Raw genomic sequence first — 16,758 nt, forward strand, 5'->3', positions numbered from 1 at the left:
TAACTAAATTGAATAAGATAAAATAGGAATATTTTATTATTCATATTAGGGTTTATCCTGATGATCCATCAACTATAAATAGAGACCCTAGGCATAAGATTTTTGGGGGTAACCCTCTTGAGAAGCAAAATCAAAAATTCTCTCATCTCTCCTATCTCTAATTCGTTCCTAGGGTTTCTAGGGTATTAGGTGTGAACCATTGAGGCATCCATACTTTTGTTGCTTGCTTTCCGAAGAATACTTAAGAATCAAGAGTAGAGTACTTTCAATAATACTCAAAGGTATGTAATTCAATACTTGTGACTTTCGATTATACCTAGTTTAATTTATACTTTTCATAGTATGTTACTATTATGAGAAAAGCCATTGATATCTACGTTGCATGTGCCCATAAAATAGTTTTATGATTCCGATGCGTATTTAATTTGTTTTGTAACCTAGAAAACGCATCAAATATCATAGCTCGTGAAGGCCCACCTGTGATTTTATTGGCTATTTAGGCCACTTCTTAACCTTATATAGTACGAGCATTAGTTTCCGTACTAATATAGTTTAAAATACTATCATTAACCCACTATGGATTGCTGAATATACCCTTATACATCTCTATGAAAAATATTTCACTTTGCATATGTTTTATTGTTAGGTTTATCAATAGCAAACACAGACAAATAACAACCTTTCACATAAAGGTCTCCCATCTTGCATTTTCAAACATGATATTTAAAACCATTCAAATTGATAATCCTACTTATATTAGCTGTAAACAAATAGAACACTTCATAATGAATATCGATTAGCCCAAAACGACAGGTAAGCAACTAATACGAGACACTTGAAATTTGTATGGAAAACCTCAAAATGAGAGTATAAACCACGATACCACTTAGGACACTTACAATCTTCTACCGCCAATAGTGGAGAAATACAAATTATTCTTTAAGTATACTAGAGACATACAACAAACTTCACATTCTTGGAAGAAATCACTTCAAATGTATGGAATCACAAAAGGATATTGCCCAAGAATCAAACAAATAATTAAATTTTGCATCAAAATTCCCTTATAAAATTACAAATTAAAATCACAAGTAGCTAAATCATGCACATAAATAAAAAACAGAAGGGTAGATCATTTTTTTTTTTTTTGCTTAATTATAAACCATTTGTCACAAAGCAACTTGTAAATACAAACTAAGGATAAAACTTTTCCTAATGCACCTTCATGTCACAATGTCATCAGAGTGTTGTAAAATTCATATAAGAAGAAGGTCAAACAAGATTAAAATTTAAAATCTAGAATTGTTTTTCTTATTCGGTTTTATACTTTACCGACTAAAAAAAATAAAAGCAAATCATAAACATCAACTAAATTATACTCCATATTCCGTATTTCTGTAGCTTTTATTTTTGTATAGCTTTACCCTAATATTTTCACACAAACAGGCCCAGTCTCTACAAAGGCCCAACAAACCCATTCTTCTTTGCCAAATCATCATGATGAACATACTCATCATCATCATCCATAAACCTCTTCCACAACCAATGCTTCTTCCACACCCTCTCCGTCATCTCTTCAATCGGAATATTCTTCGTCTCCGGCACCAAAAACCACACAAAAATCGACATAATCAACACCCACCCCGAAAAGAACAAGAAGATCCCAAACTTAAAATGGCAAAGCATCGACAGAAAAGCTTGAGCAATCACGAACGTAAACACCAAGTTTATACACACAGTAATACTCTGCCCGGCTGACCGTGTTTCGAGCGGGAAAGTCTCACTAGGAATCAACCACCCTAACGGCCCCCACGACCATGCGAACGCCGAGATAAACGTACACACCATGATCACAACCAGAACAGCGAAACCAGTGCTGAGGTTATCCGAGGTTTCAGTGACTTTGATTCCGAGGATGATTGCGATTACAACTTGTGCGAAGAACATCTGGACTCCGGCTTCCAGGAGAAGAATCCGGCGACCGAGTTTGTCGACGGAGTAGATTGATACGATCGTGGAGAGGACGTTGACGGCGCCGGTGATCACGGTGGAGTAAAGAGAAGCGTCGTTTCCGAAGCCGAGTGTACTGAATAGCACCGGCGCGTAGAACATAATGGCGTTGATGCCGGTGAATTGTTGGAAGAATTGTAGGGCGATGGAGATGATGAGTGGTGGTCGGTTCTTGCGGAGGAGGAGGTTGCGGAATGGGTGTTTGACTTCTTTAGCGATACGACTTGCTTCAACGAGCTCTAAATACTCCGGTTCCACATTATCAGTTCCTCGTATCTTTCTAAGAACAGCTTTTCCTTCTTCTAATTTGCCTCTTTCGATCAAACTGTTTGGTGTGTCAACCACCAAGAGTGCGCCGACTGTCAACATCAACGCCGGGATTCCGGCTAACCCTAGGGAGAGTCTCCACCCCCAACCACCTTCAATCCTGTCAATTAAACCCAATAGATAAATAAATAAATGTATTTGAATATATTTTTTTAATTTATGAAATTAACTTACTTTGCTGTTCCATAGTTTACGAGGTTGGCGAAAAGAATCCCAATTGTGACATTAAGTTGAAACAAGATGTTGAGACCTCCACGTATTCTTGTGGGTGCTATTTCCGATAGAAATACTGGAACAGCCTGAAATAAAATCATTAATTCATCACACGTTATGATTGATTGATTGATTAATTAATTAATTCACGTTTATTTGCCAAACATTTTTCAATTATTATCATGTACTCGAACTGGTTCATTACGTATCAGTTTTGTCATATTTATATAAGATATTATTGATGTAATAATTTTATTACAACGTGCAACTATGCTTTTAGCCTTTTTTTTTTTAAATTACGAATTAAAAATTTAAAACTAAAAACTTCAGTTTAGGACGAAATCATGTGCAATTATTAAACTTTAGAAATGCCAAGAAAGTTGGAATGGGGAAGACGGATATATATGATATGATCCTAGGATAAGAAAAGAGGATATGTCATCCGACATAAATTGAAAGATTAGATCGTAGTAATATCCAAAGCATGCCAAACATGCACTAGACATCACTATTTTCAATTTTTAAACAAAACACATGATTCAACTTTTTGGGATGGGACCTTTTTATCTTATCTAATGCTATATGAATTAAGGCCACGGACTTTTTGAGGATAAATCTCGTTATATTTATTAAAGTTTGAAAAATATGAGGTGTAAATCCGTATTGCATTTATTGTTTGCTTCAAAAAGTTATTTAAACAACGAGATATACATATAAGGTGATATATACAGAACGAAAATTAAGTCGTATAAACGTTTGTTTGGTTTCGTTGAACTTATCCTATTAATATATATAAAGCTTACGTTTTGTCTAACGAAGCATAAAAAGATTCTTTGGTTGTAGTATCCAATTTTTTTTTGAAAGATAATATGAAAATGATAACTAAGTTGACTTAACTATCCTACAAATTTTATTTTATTTTTGTTTTCCATTCCATTTATATCATTTATGACATTTTAAATGAATAATCAGAGCTGTCTTTCTTTAAACCAACACGTAGTGGTTGGGTGGACCATATGATATGCTTCCCTAAAGACTTGAAAAAATTTCTTTGCTTTATTTCAGCTTTGTGTGTGGAAAATATCTTTTCATTTAATGCATAACTATTATTGTTAACTTCAGCTTTGTGTGTGGAAAATATATATTACTCCGTATTTAATGCATAATTATTATTGTTATTATTGGTTATGATTTTTTGGGAGTAAACTACGTATAGATGAAATGAATGATAAGGAATAAAATTGACATGATAAAGAAATAAACAAAATAACGAAATGTGATATTAGATTTTATATTAGTTTTAGTGTTTTGTATAATAATTAAATACTATAACATATACGTTTAACATATTAAATAACATTATTAAATTATAGTATTTAAGATAAAATATGATAAATCTTTTAAAACTCATAAAAGATGATATAAAAAAAATACTTCTAGTTATTTTTGAAAAACAAATTTACAATTTGATTAAAATTTTGAAAAAATTACAAAGATAATGTTCATTAAAAATACTTACCATACATTATCCATATTTCTTTTCTTGTGCAGAAAAAAACAGTAATAGATAATGCTTTACAAGATCAAATCCAGAAAAGAATGAAATTGTTTCATTCGTCGAATAAAATAAACAATTATTAAAATTTAATAAAATTAAATCATTGTAACATGCATCCTCTTAAGATCGGAACTTGCATAAGAATAATTTATTATTTATATTATCTTTAAACTTGAATTATCCTTAATCGACTTTACATGTTAAAAGTGGATTTATTTATTTTCCTCTTAATAATAATGGCAATGAAGATAATAATATAATACTATTCAAAGTCAAGACTTAAAAGTACCTAAATCTACTATATATGTGACAACAATAATAGACCATCACATAAAAGAATCAACTTAAAATCACCATTGTTGACTATACCCACGATGCTGATAGATTGAGAATCTGAATTTGTTGAAAAATATATTATTTTGTATCAACTTCAAATCAACATTGTGGACTACTCATGATGATGATGCATTAAGAATCTGAATTTGTTGAAACTATATTATTTTGTATCATACCCCGTCGACAGATCCAAAATCAAGGATTTATAATTTTATACAATACGTTAAGCAAGCTGTACTAATTTGTTATTAGTTTATTAATCGTTAATTTTTAATTATTAAAAAAGACAAAATAAAGATATTGAGAAATCGAACAAATTACCTGATTAGCAAAACCAACACCACAACCAAGCAAAATCCTCCCAACAATGAGCATGGCAAGGTTTTGAGCAGCGGCATTGAAAATAACTCCGAAGATGAAGAAAACTCCGGCAATCAACATAGTCAGCCTTCTTCCAAGTCTCCTCGTGGTGTAAGACGCGAAGAAAGTTGCTGTCAATCCAGCGAGATACAAGGAAGAAGTGAATAGTTGTAAGCCTTGATTGTCATATTTGCAGTAATTACTACCAAGTTTGCCTTCCTCCGTCTTCCTATACACCACCGGAAAAAACTTCTTCAAAAACTCCGGCATCGCCGTCACTCCACCTGTGTAGATCACATTCAATATTTGTGTTATTAAAAATAACGAAAATCGTTACGATCTACCTACCTAACACTCTAATTAAGAAAAATTAACATAATAATAATTGATTAGATATTTCAATCTGATTTCACGTTAAAAACGATCGATGTCGAATGTATTAATTGTTGAATGCCGGATCTGAACAATCATTCAATCAACAACTAAATTGGGGCGTTAAGCAAAACAATGATATTCTTCTGATTTGATCTTTCCTCGAATTAGCCAAATAAGGTGAAAATCAAATCCTCATTATCGGATTCAGAATATGATCTGTTAATGGGATTTGAGAAGGAGGTTTGATGTTTGTTTACCTGAAACGCCGACGTCGTAACCAAACATAAGGCCGCCGGTTGCTGCCATAATGCATGAGATGATGACAATAGGCGTGATTTTGGCCTCAAACTCTACTCCTCCGGCGGCGGCTACCGCTAACCCTCCGCCAGCCATCACGGTAGGATAAAGGTGAAATCTCTAGATGTGATATTTCGATCAAACAAAGAGGCGATCACTCAGGATTAACTCTGAACTGAAAACTGGTTTATCTGGCTAACGAAAGGGTTTAAATAGGGAAATTTGGAGAAGTGAAAAACGTATTGTTTGTTTTCACGGGATGTGGGGTCCACCAATCAAATATTGACATCTGTACTTATCATCTTTTTTTCCTCTTCGCCGGCTCAGACAGTCGTCACACAGATTCTGATTTCCTAACTTTCCTCATATTACGCTCTCGCCAAATTTTATCTGTTACCACTTTTTTTCCACATCAATAAATAGTTTATTTTATGAAAAATTAAATATCCTTTTACACTTTTTACACTTTGCTTCTATTTAGCTTCCTACTTAGATTAGATAATAATATGTAAAATCTGTTAATTCACCCTTAATATCTCATTTTGATCTTTATCCTTATCTTGATCTACTGGATAGGAAGATAAGTAAAAAAGATAAGTAAAAATAAAAAATAGAAGGATATTTGATTTCTATTTTATTTACCAATTCTAATTTTAAAACAATTGCAAAAACTATTTTTAAATCCTTTAACTTTAAAAAAAAACATCTATTGTTTTTTCAGAAGTGTTATCGAAGGTACTCAGCAATGTCGGCATTTTATAGGTTTTCTAATCACAATTTTATAAGGATTACTTTGACGCATTTATTCACAAGTTTGGAGGGCTCTTCGCTAATTTTCTATCATTATAACCCATGAATTATTTGAATTGTACTTTGTTTTATATAAGAGTATGTCGACAAAAAGATTTTGTCAACGATATCTTTTGTATAAGCAAATTCTCACATGCGTATTGGTATTGTATGTGATAGTTAAAGTTTGGGTGTTGACTTCGTTTTCTTCACCAATTTTCCAACGGGATGGAGGGCAAATCTTATAAACGTTTCTAAAACTGCCTAACAGTTGTAAACTAGTACTAATATTTTATTATTGGATCAACTACTGATGGTGTAACTGCACAGGCCACAGAGGCGAATAGAGATTCTTATTAAAGTGCATTAAGCTCTTGGTATAAACCTCACTCGAAAATCCAAATATTTATGGTCTTCGTTTCTCCTTAAAATTTTACATATTCCATAATATTTACATATTGTTGTATCTATGTAATTTTTGGTTGGAAGAAAAATATTGTATTATTGACTACTTTGTATTTTGTTGTGTCATAAATCAAAAGTATTGTGTTTATTTATTTAAACTTTGTGTTGGTAGTTCAAGAACATGATAAATGTTAGAAATAGGGGATGAACAGATTGCTTGGATTATCTGAAAGTCGTGATTCACTATTAAATTGAAGTATTTCGATGGTACAGATCGAACACTCAATTGGATGAAATTCAGAGATATGAAATCAGAGAATGACTGTGAAAATGTTCTTCAAGATGTACCAGAAAAATGACCAAAAAACGGATTTATGATCTTTGTCTGAAAACTGTCATATGACAGTTTCAAACTGTCATAAAACCATAAAAACTAACATAAAAACGGGTATTTGGATAAGGGTCAAACCAATGGTCAAACTGTCGACCCCAGCCAGGGGCTCTGTCCCTTGGACCCCGCCAAGGGCTGCCGTCCCTTGGACCCCGCTCTCAGGGGCGCTGTTCCCGGACCCCCGTTCGTTTAGGGGCTTCGCCCCTAAATAACAGTGTACTTTGAATCTTGAAAAAGTTGAACAAGTGTGCACTCCTACATCATCCTAACTTGTTTAATATTCATCAAGATCACTTTTGGTCAACAAATTTAATCTTATTACACTTAAATAATATTGATGATATTAAATCACCAACAAACCTCCCCCATTTAAGTGTAATCCTGATTAAACTTAAAGCAAAACATAAACAACAACAAACTGATGCATAAATGAAATGTCATGACGATTGAATTTCACATTAGTATATTACTCAATCCAAATATTCAAATATCCGGGTGTCACTAAGGATTGAACCCTTTCTATTCAAAGTGAATACATGAAGATAATACACACACCAATTTACATTCTCATAATTTCTAACTTGACACTATATTTTCCTAGCTTGTGTCCCATCCTTCAATAAGCATATCAAAGTCAAGTCCCAACTTTTTGAAGCAGCTAAACTTCATGCTTATATAGGTAGTTCTTTTGTTCTTATACCTGCAAAATGCAATTTTTCAAAGAACTATTAAGAAATAAAATTTCAGTCTCCTTAACTTACAGTACTGAACACATACCTTGGGATGATGATTGTAATGTGTTCCAATCTTCAAATATCAAGCTTTCCATATTGAATTCAGCATCTAATATTACATTAGATAGGAATTGGGTATCTCAATATAAAAGATTTCAAGTGGACTTTAAACCCATCCCTGCAGCCGCCTTGTGCACAAGATCTCTTGCTAACCCTTTGGTTAGATGATCGGCTAAATTCAACTGAGTTCTTACAAACTCCACAGATATCACACCAGTCATGATGATCTCACGAATCATGTTGAGTCTAACACCTAAATGTCTAGAATTTCCATTGTACACTTGACTATAATCCTTAGCCAAGGTTGCAGCACTATCACATCTAATAGAAATGGTAGATATCGGTTTGGGCCATAATGGAATTTCATAAATCAAATTCCTTAGCCACTCAGCTTCTTTACCAGCAGCAGACAATTCAACAAACTCAGAATCCATGGTTGAGTTAGTAATACAAGTCTGTTTCTTAGATGCCCAAGAAATGGCACCTCCTCCAAGAAGAAACACCCAACCACTTGTAGAGGAGTGATCCTCTAAGTTGTTAATCCAACTGGAATCTGAATAACCTTCCAAAACAGAAGGATATCCACTATAAGTTAAACCATAATTCATGGTCCCTTTCAAGTACTTGAATACTCTACTCACAGCTTGCCAATGATGTGAACTAGGATTACTAGTATATCTACTAAGCCTTCCCACAACATATGTTATATCAGGCCTAGTACTAATCATGGCATACATTAGACAACCAATACCCCTAGAATATTCAAATTGAGACACTGGATATCCTTTATTAGGTAGAGGCTTGAGACTAGGATCTATAGGAGTGCTAATAGGAGAACAATTCCCAAAGTTAAACTTTTTCAATATCTTCTCAATGTAAAGAGATTGAGAAATTGAAATCCCATTGTTTCCTTGTTTAATTCTTATACCAAGAATTACCTTAGCCTCCCCCCAGGTCTTTCATTTCAAAACTAGATGATAAGAATTTCTTGGTTTTATCAACTTCTTCTTAATCAGTACCAAAACTCATTATATCATTCACATATAAACAAATCACGACTCCTTTACCAGAAGTATCAAATTTGCTATATACACACTTGTTAGCTTGGTTTAATGCAAAACCATTAGACAAGACAACATCATCAAACTTTTGATTCCATTGTTTTGGTGTTTGTTTCAAACCATATAATGATTTCTTTAACTTGCACACTTTGTGTTCATTTCCAGGCATCACAAACCCTTCAGGTTGTTTCATGTATATTTCCTCATCCAATTCACCACTCAAGAATGCAGTTTTCATATCCATTTGGTGAATCACAAGATTATGTATAGCTGCAAGAGCTAATAATAATCTAATAGTAGAAATTCTGGCAACAGGAGCATAAGTATCAAAGAAATCAATTCCTTCCTTTTGTCTAAAGCCTTGGATAACCAATCTGACTTTATACTTATCAATTGTGCCATCCACCTTCATTTTTCTTTTGAGGATCCATTTACATCCTAATGCCTTGCAACCAGGAGGTAAATCAGACAATACCCAAGTATTGTTATGCATGATAGAATCAATCTCATCCTAAATTGCCTATTTCCAGAAATGAACATCCCTATAAGCCATAGCTTCATTGAAAGTCTTTGGATCCTCCTCAATATTAAAACAATATTGATGTTGAGACACAGTCTCATTTCTAGCTCTAGTACTCTTTCTAAGTTCAGATACAGAACTTGTATCACCAGAAGCATCTTTAGCTTGAGTTGTGTTCTTGCTGAAAGATTGCTGAATCATGTCCCTTGGTCTAGATATAGATGTAAATTTTTCTTCATCAAAGATAACATCTCTTGACTCTATAACAGTGCTCACAGACACAAAGTCATTAGATTCTAAAACATAGAATCTATAAGCTTTGGAATGCTTAGCATATCCAATAAAGATACAATCTATACCTCTTTCACCCAATGTCTTCCTTTTGGGTTCAGTGAGCCTCACAACTGCTCAACAACCCCAAACTTTGAGATAACTCAAATTTGGTACCTTTTTACACCAAAGTTCATAAGGAGTATTCTTACTCCTTTAGTTTGGAGTTCTATTTAAAATATAACATGTAGTTAAAACATTGTTCAAACACAAACATTTCCCAGAAGTAAAGGTAAGTAAAACAGATCCTAGTCCCTTGATTGGTTTAGTTGCAACATTTCCAATCTTCACAACAGATCCATCTTCAATTGGTTGAAAGTCTTTGAACCAATATAGATCTCTGCAAACATGACTTGTTGCTCCCGAATCAACCCACCATGCAACATTATCATCGTGCACATAAAATGCTTCAAAAATCACAGAAATCTAATTTTGAATATATTTAGAATTCTGCATGAAAACAGAAATCTGACCTTGTTGCTTTTTTGGATCCTTGGATCCACTTGGTCCAGCACCATCCTGGTTCACCTTGCAAAGATGACAATCTTTCTTGAAGTGACCCGGTTTGCTACAATTCCAACAAACCAACTTAGCCTTCTTGTTGGAAGACTTGTCATCCTTTCCTTTAAACTTCCTTTTTCCATTAGACTTCTTGGGATTCTTTGAGCTTTCTCCTTCTGCCATGTTCACAGAAGAGGAACCAACTTGGTTCTTGCCTTTAGGATTGTCATCAAGTTCTTGAGTCCTTAAGGACTCTTCAATCCGTAAATGGCTTCCAATTTGAATCAAAGTCAATTCCTATTTGTTATGTTTCAGATTGTGTTTAAAATCTTTCCAGGAAGGGGGCAGTTTGTCAATGATCACAACCACATAAATGGCTTCATCCATATTCAGATTGTGTTGAGCTAACTGTCCCAGAATCCTGAACATTTCATGGAATTGTTCCATAACAGGCCTGGAGTCAATCATCTTGTAACCCATAAAGTTACTAACAAGAAACTTCTTGCTAGAAGCATCTTCAGCCATGTACTTGGATTCAAGAGAATCTCACAGTTCTTTTGCAGATTCAAAATTTTGATAGAAATCAAAGAAAGAGTCAGACATACCATTAAGAATATGACCACAACATATGTAATCATCATTTTCCCACTTTGATCTCCTCCTTGTTGCCTCCAAAGGTTCATCTTCAACAGATTCTGGTAAGACTAGAATGGGTGTACTTAGAACATACACCACTTTCAGAGTAGTAAGGAGAAAGTGCATCTTCTTCTGCCATCTATGAAAATCTTGTCCTTCAAACTTGTTCAATTTGTTAAACTTGCTTTTCATATCCTTCACAAAATCACCACTTACCATGATCACAGAATACTTCAATTTTTTTTAGAAATAGGGGATGAACAGATTGCTTGGATTCTCTGAAAGTCGTGATTCACTATGAAATTGAAGTATTCCGATGGTACAGATCGAACACTCAATTGGATGAAATTCAGAGATACGAAATCAGAGAATTTCTGTGAAAATGTTCTTCAAGATGTACCAGAAAAATGACCAAAAACGGATTTATGATCTCTGTCTGAAAACTGTTATATGACAGTTTCAAACTGTCATAAAACCATAAAAACTAACATAAAAACGGGTATTTGGATAAGGGTCAAACCAATGGTCAAACTGTCGACCCCAGCCAGGGGCTGCCGCCCCTTGGACCCCGCTCCCAGGGGTGCTGCCCCCGGACCCTCGTTCGTTTAGGGACTTCGCCCCTAAATAACAGTGTACTTTGAATCTTGAAAAACTTGAACAAGTGTGCACTCCTACACCATCCTAACTTGTTCAATATTCATCAAGATCAGTTTTAGTCAACAAATTTAATCATATTACACTTAAATAATATTGATGATATTAAATCACCAACAATAAAATGTTTAGATTTTCCATTAGCACCTTCCTTATTGAGTACACGTACAAGTTGGGTGACACGAAGAAACTTATGTTGAGATGCTTAAAGCGACTTCGACCAAGGTTAATATAATAAAAAAAGAGTACAAATTGACTCATTATTGGTTTCTCTTATATATATTACATGTTGTACAGATTATATAAAGGGATCACCGACGAGGAATTTGAAATGCCTCTCAACTTTTTCTTTTTGGCTTTCAACCATGGTCATTGGAGTGCAATAATGTAGACATATTAGTATGGTTAGAATTGAAGGGTTAATAGCATTAGTTCTTATTTCTAATGTGTATTCCATATATCAAGAAAATTAGGTGTGAGGTGTTGATTTTGGATCCATATTTATCATATAACCCAAATTTGTCAATGGCGCGTTCATGGATGTTATTTTGTACTTGAGGAAGAATGAAGTGAATGTTGTTCTTTTCATGGTTTGTGTAAGTGAATGTTCTTGTATATTGTCGGTTATTCAAACTGTTGTCCAAAAAAAAGTGCATGAATCGCATATGGTTTATTCTTTTCGGTCGATTGGGACTTTTAACTCTATTCATACATCAGAGGATTTTTCATGGGATAGATTCCTAATGTTGTTGTTGATACGAAACGTATTAATTTATCAAATTCAAGTCACAATTTCAACTATAAGGGGAAGAATTGTAGTATTAAATTTGCTAATGAATCTAGTGATAATTTTGTTGGATAAGGTGTCTAAGTCCATAACAATATTTGAGATGTACTTGACCCGACCCGGCATGGTCCATTTGGGTTGCACTTCACCCGAACAGTTTGTTTGGATAATCTTTTGAGAATAGTATGTTCATGCTTTATTAATATATTATAAGTTATAATATATTAATATTAAATCATATTATTTAATTAGTATTGGTCATAAATTAATTTAGAATTAATTTGGTGATAAAAAAGGTGACTAATTAAATATGGGCTCTTGTATTTTATGTAGTGTGGGCTAATACTCATTTGGAATGGGCTTGGCATGCATGGGAATCCATGGATAGTCCATGGAGCTTTTAACCCATGGATCCTTTGAAAGGAAGAGTCATGGGTATTAGGGTTCACATGGATGTAACCCTAATCCTCCACACTATATAAAGGAGCTTATGATGCTTGAAATGACACTAGTTGTGTGTGAACAAGAGTGGTGGCCTAATTTCTAGAGCACATATATTATTCTCTCAAGGTTCCAAGGTTTGTGGTGATTTGTGATTCCACTTGAGGCATTCACACTATTGGTGCTAGGCTCTCAAACTCCAAGCAATCAATCACTATCAAAAGGTATGTCATTCTTCTAGTATATTATGATTCTAGTTTGCATGCTATGCTAGTTAGGATGAAAATCTTGGAAATTCTTATTTGCATGTATTTTAGAGAAAACATAGATCCAAGGTTATTAGGGTTGCATGTACATCTTAGGAGTGTTAGAATGCTCAAAACCCAACAGTGGTATCAGAGCCTAGGCTTGTTTTCTTGAATACTTGATGCAAATAGCTGAAAAATATCGAAAAACTGCATTCTGCACAGATGACTCGTCGAGTCCCTCATGGAACTCGCCGAGTTCATGCATATATTCAACCAACTCTCCGAGTCAGTTCATGCACTCGACGAGTTGGCAGGCCTGAGTGCAGATTTTCGAGATTTTGTGCTGGAATTGGTCTGGAATCATTACCTTAAACTGTTTTGGAGTTGTAAAACCTGTTTTTGATGTGGTAATGATTGTGGTGAACCAATTTCAAAGTTATAATCAAAGTTTCAAGTTTATATATGTTTATATGATTCTTGAAAGTTGTTGATTATGAATGTTCATGAACTTATGAGTTTTGGTAGATCATAGGAATTATGTGCAAATTGTTTGATAGTATAATTCTTGATCTTTATGACATTGAATGGACTCCATAACTTGTCCTCAAGTTATGGAATTCCAAAAGTTTTTTTTTTAAAAGAAGTTGTAAGTTACACTTTTGAAGAGTTTTTCACATAAATGGTTTTATGGACTCCATAACTTGTCCTCAAGTTATGGATGTCCAAGAGTCTCTTCATTAAAAGTTTCTTTAAGTCTTAATTAAAACTCATAAGTTATAAATATCCAAAAGTTTTTGAATTGTTCAAAACTTGCCCTCAAGTTTTGGAATTTGTAAAGTCGCACACAAACTTTAATTCCATACCCTAGAGTTTTAAAAGTTAAAATTCAACCCTTATACTATTTATAACATTAATGGTTAATTATTATATATATGTATAAGATTAAGTCGTTTTACCGTTAGTAGGCCTCATTCACGAAGCCGGTCTATAAGGGGGTATAAGGTTGTTGCCTATAAAATGGCAACTTAATGGGTGTCCACTCTCACCCACCGCTTCCTTGATCGGTGGAGGGTCGTTAGCCGAACGGGTAGGACAATGACTTTAATTCTCATTAAAAGTATAAGGATTATTATAAAGTAACTAAATATTTTTATAATTCCCAATCTTAGTTACTTTAGGAAAATGTGAATATGGTGCTAACCCATGAAATTCACACTTTGTACCTTACCAAGTCGTTGGTGGAGCGTGTGTGGTTAACCGGCACACTAACTTGGACTAGTAAGGATCACGAATGGTGACTTAATGTTTATCATAGATCGGTGGAGCGTGTGTGGTTAACCGGCACATTGATTAGGTGATAATATTAAGGGTACCAAGTGAATTTGCATGGTTATTCACACCTTGTTTTGTGATCCTCGGCATCCCAGTCACAAAATCTGAAGGGCACAATCGAGATTGAAACATGCCATTGAAAGTTCAATGAATCTCAAAAGATCTAGGAGTTTCAAATCCAATTAAAACTTAATAATTTATTTCATTTTTTATGGTGGAAATTGGTGAATCGTATTCACCTACCTTCAAATATTTTATAGCTTGGATTACGGCATCCCTCTTCCAAGTTATAAAATATTGTGTTGGGTCCTAGCCTTAATATTTCATATTGGGTGTTATATTAAGGACTTAAAATCAACTAACTTGAATATCTCCCATTGTAGATGTCTGGTTTAGACAACTGTGATCTTCCCAAATCTCATGGAAATCATACTTCTCTACCTCCACCTCCTCCATTTATTCTTCCTGACCCACAAGCTCGAAGACTTGAAAAATTCAAGGTCACTCAAGCCCTACTAGCGATGAAACATAAAGATGGAAGATCTGTGTGCACTCATGTCGTAGGAATGAAGTCACATTTTGACAAGTTGAGAATGTTAGGTGTCGTTGTCCCAAGGAAGTTGGCTATTGACTGGGTTCTTCAGTCACTTCCAGATTCATATAGTGAGTTCATTAAGAACTACTATGTGATAGATCACGACATGACCCTAATAGATCTATCTTATTTGCTTGTTGCTGCTGAGTCAGAAATGATGTGGCGCAATGGTCAAGCAAATATGGGTGGAAGGTCTATTTCTCAAACTTCCATGGACATGGACAATGGTAACATTGGAAGTCCAGAAAAGCCTTTTATTCCCAATGGAAAGGGATCGGCCTTGGTCAACCCGGTTGACCAAAACCCAAAAGGAAAGGCTAAGTCTGTGATAATCTCGTGTACCATTCCCAAAGAGTCTATATGTTTTTATTGTCATAAGAAGGGACATTGGAAGCGAAGCTGCCCTGAATACCTAAAGGATCTGAAAGCAAGTAGAAACAAAAGGTTTGACTTTGCTTCAGGATCAAGCAAAGGGAATGACACTTAATAAAAGGAGTATGCTGAATCTGATAGCAAATATGGATTTCAATCGCATGGTTCGAAGATCGGATTCTTGAGCTGCTACATAAGAGTTATGATAGATTGCTAGAAGATATGTAATAGCATAGTTTTCATTTAAAGTTGCATTGTAAGGAAAAAGTTTTTCCGTATTTATAAATAAATAAAATTTTGTTTTATTTTATTATATCTCCTTGCAATGGCATTCGTGGAAAGTTAGTGTTTTTATGTTTCTAGCAATAATGAATTTGATTCTTTCATCTGTGGTAGTTTCTAAATTTATCAAATAAGGAAAGATTCTCATCACCCAAGGTTTCAATTGGACAGAAACTTGGAATCATGCAGGTTGTATTGCGTGATGAATGAGAAATTTTCATTTTTGGAAAGTTTCGACTAATTCTCTGACCACATGTATATGTGAGGCAGGTGAAAGACTAAAGCATCGGGTACACTGGGTGTGTGCAGGTCAAAGTCCACCACAAAGATCGATAAGACTATTCGTCATGATTTACTAAAGTTTAGTAAACATGGTTGTACCTACAAGTTGAAGTACAACTCTGAAACATTGGAAAAGTTTCAATGTATGGCAGGACGAATGGGAAGAATCAAATTGGGCAGAAAGATAAAAGTTTCTCAAATCTGAAAAGATGGGAGAGTACTTTAGTATCTTGTTTTATGATCATCTTAATGATTAAGAAACCATGTCACAATTCATCCTCTAAGGACATCTTAGTGAATTTTATGGCTAAGAAGAGGATTCATGAATTGTTGGAATGGTTAAAATCAAGAAGATGAATCATACTTCGTTCCAAAAACAAGTCTTAGAGTCATACTCCAAGATTGTAACTTGAGTGACACATCTTAAAGAAGGTTCATAACACTTGTCAAATGTAAGAGTAAAATGTTTTCTACTCTTGTACATTTGAGATTGGTAAGTTGTGATGTTTTGGATAAAACAAAGACCAACTGACATCAATTGTGTGAAGTGTTTATCTTGATAAGAATTAGCACTGACTCTTGAATATTTGTTTGTTTGTCAAGGAATGGTTCTTGACAAAGAGAAACTTATATGTCAAGGGGACAGTGGGAGTCTTAAAGGTCTTCAAAGTTTCAAGAGCTAATCAAGGATAAAACCTATAGTTTATCGCTAGCACACGACTTGAGGTTTGTAACCTATCGTGTTGACATAATTCTTGTTTCTGTGCCTATTCCAGTAAAGTTGACTATGTATGTGAGTTCTGTGAGTTCTCAATTGTGTGCATAACAACTTGGAAGCAATGGTGGGCCCTTGGGCTACCAA

The 16,758-nt window shown here is 34.4% G+C and overlaps 1 protein-coding gene across 1 annotated transcript; it reads right to left on the bottom strand.

Moving 5' to 3' along the window:
- Positions 1-1,226: 1,226 nt before the first annotated feature.
- LOC145117745 (sugar transport protein 13-like) lies at positions 1,227-5,671 on the bottom strand. Its single transcript, XM_079054056.1, has 4 exons — positions 5,437-5,671; positions 4,766-5,088; positions 2,512-2,636; positions 1,227-2,437 (listed from the first exon to the last, which is right to left on the bottom strand). The coding sequence occupies exons 1-4, from the start codon at positions 5,570-5,572 to the stop codon at positions 1,456-1,458; spliced, it is 1,566 nt and encodes a 521-aa protein (XP_078910182.1). The 5' UTR covers positions 5,573-5,671; the 3' UTR covers positions 1,227-1,455.
- Between the last annotated feature and the right edge of the window lie 11,087 nt (positions 5,672-16,758).

The sequence above is a fragment of the Lactuca virosa genome, chromosome 5, assembly GCF_052849685.1.
Source record: "Lactuca virosa cultivar CGN04683 chromosome 5, Lactuca_virosa_CGN04683_v6, whole genome shotgun sequence".
In the NCBI taxonomy this organism is placed as follows: domain Eukaryota; kingdom Viridiplantae; phylum Streptophyta; class Magnoliopsida; order Asterales; family Asteraceae; genus Lactuca; species Lactuca virosa.

Coding starts and splice junctions, on each gene's coding strand:
- LOC145117745 (XM_079054056.1), bottom strand. CDS start 5,572: ATGGCTGGCGGAGGGTTAGCGGTAGCCGCCGCCGGAGGAGTAGAGTTT. Junction 5,089..5,436: donor TTACGACGTCGGCGTTTCAG/GTAAACAAACAT, acceptor TGATCTACACAG/GTGGAGTGACGGCGATGCCG. Junction 2,438..2,511: donor GTAAACTATGGAACAGCAAA/GTAAGTTAATTT, acceptor TTTAATTGACAG/GATTGAAGGTGGTTGGGGGT.